The 1,704-nt window shown below is 48.6% G+C and overlaps 1 protein-coding gene across 1 annotated transcript; it reads right to left on the bottom strand.

The window, feature by feature from the left end:
• Positions 1–52: 52 nt before the first annotated feature.
• On the bottom strand, positions 53–1,484 carry LOC111653841 (sodium channel protein type 4 subunit alpha B-like; the record flags this gene model as incomplete). The annotated part of the gene is made up of 3 exons (XM_023404551.2): positions 53–171; positions 262–333; positions 1,246–1,484. Coding segments are annotated over 3 exons (430 nt in total), but the record flags the coding sequence as incomplete, so codon positions are not given.
• Between the last annotated feature and the right edge of the window lie 220 nt (positions 1,485–1,704).

Below are 1,704 nucleotides of genomic sequence, written 5' to 3'. Positions count from 1 at the left end.
TAGACAGGTGAAGAGACAGGTAGACAGGTGAGGAGACAGGTAGACATGAAACCATGATGTTGCACTGACCAATCGGAATGAGCGCAGCACAGACAGGCCCTGAACGTTAGCCAATCCCAGCTCCACCAGACTCATGGTTACGATGATGCTGTCAAAGATGTTCCACCCCACCTGTAACCATGGTAACAGAACAGACACATGTCACAGTGGGAACAGCCATCGGTCGTCATCACTGAGCTGGTGACAAACAGGAAGCCTGACCTGGAAGTAGTAGTACGGGTCCATGGCCAGAAGTTTGAGCACCATCTCTGCTGTGAAGATCCCTGTGAAGACCTGCAAAGGGGTCAGTGGTCAGTGGTCAGAGGTCAGAGGTCAGCATGTCTACACTCTCACTGGTTGATGAAGGTCTTAGTGGTTCTGTCTTTACGCAGTAGGGGCAGTATCATCACTCTGACCCTGAGCACAGTGTAAAGAACAGACTCTGTGTCCATGGAAATGTTCAGGTCAAACTGTGATCATAAAGAACACGTTGCCATGGAGGAGCAGCTGTTGGAGGCAGAGACTCTCCCCGTTATGAACCTGTGGACAGTTTCCCTTAGAGGAAACTCACTGTTGAATTAAAAATGTGTCTTTTCTTCATGTTATACATTTAGGGGTCCGAGCCTGAGGGAGCTGGGAGCCTGTCCACCAACCAATGGTGCTATAAACAAGGAAAAAGCCCTACCTAGAGTGGGTCAGCCACTAATCAGAAGGTCGATGGTTCAATCCCTGTCTCTCTTTCTCTCTCGGCTGCTTCTGATCAAAACTGGCTTGTGTAACTTGTGCATTTTCTGAGCAACAAAAAATGCTCGGAAAATGCACTGCTTCCTGTAGCTAGCAGTCAAAACGGGTAGTGTTGCATATCTTTGGAGAAATTATTTCTATTGACATGAAACTTTCACATTTGTTCCCCATATCACTCTGAGGGTCTGTACAAAATGTGCTACTAATCAGCCACTAGGGGGCGCCCCAAACATGTTCAACTTGCGCCGCCTCGACAGGTGGCCGGGTACGATTACCTCAGGAGGCTTGGACCCCATTCATTCCTGCTTGCAGATCTAGTTGATTATGAAACTACTTTTAAAGTTAGCGTCAGTTAGATAAAAGATAGCTGACAGTTTAGTGTTAGAGTACATTAGGGTTAATGTACTCTTCATATGGCGACTTTAACATCATCCCGATCCAGGTTTTACCTGAGGCACTCACCAGGTTTCCGACACTCAGTAGCTCCTCAAACTGATCCGTCATTGGATAGTGCTCCATGGCCATGAAGACGGTGTTGAGGACGATGCAGATGGTGATGCCAAGGTCGAAGAATGGGTCCATGACGATGGTGTAGAGCCGTATTTTGAGCCACCGCCAGCAACCACAGCAGTTCCACTTCAGGAAGATGTCAGCAAAGGAATACCAACATGGAGGACACGGTCTCTGGTCATCCTCAAAGTCTGAAACACAAAGAGACACATGGTCATGTCCGAGGAGTCACCTCCACCTGTCTGAGGAGTCACCTCCACCTGTCTGAAGAGTCATCACCTTCACATGTCTGAGGAGTCATCTCCACCTGTCTGAGGAGTCACCTCCACCTGTCTGAAGAGTCATCACCTTCACATGTCTGAGGAGTCACCTCCACCTGTCTGAGGAGTCACCTCCACCTGTCTGAGGAGT

The sequence above is a fragment of the Seriola lalandi genome, unplaced genomic scaffold, assembly GCF_002814215.2.
Source record: "Seriola lalandi dorsalis isolate HSWRI2012SDOR001 ecotype SW California unplaced genomic scaffold, Sedor1 jcf7180001974267, whole genome shotgun sequence".
NCBI classification, from domain to species: Eukaryota; Metazoa; Chordata; class Actinopteri; order Carangiformes; family Carangidae; genus Seriola; species Seriola lalandi.
The sequence above is the reverse complement of the archived record's forward strand: the minus strand, read 5'-3'. Positions and strand labels throughout refer to the sequence as shown.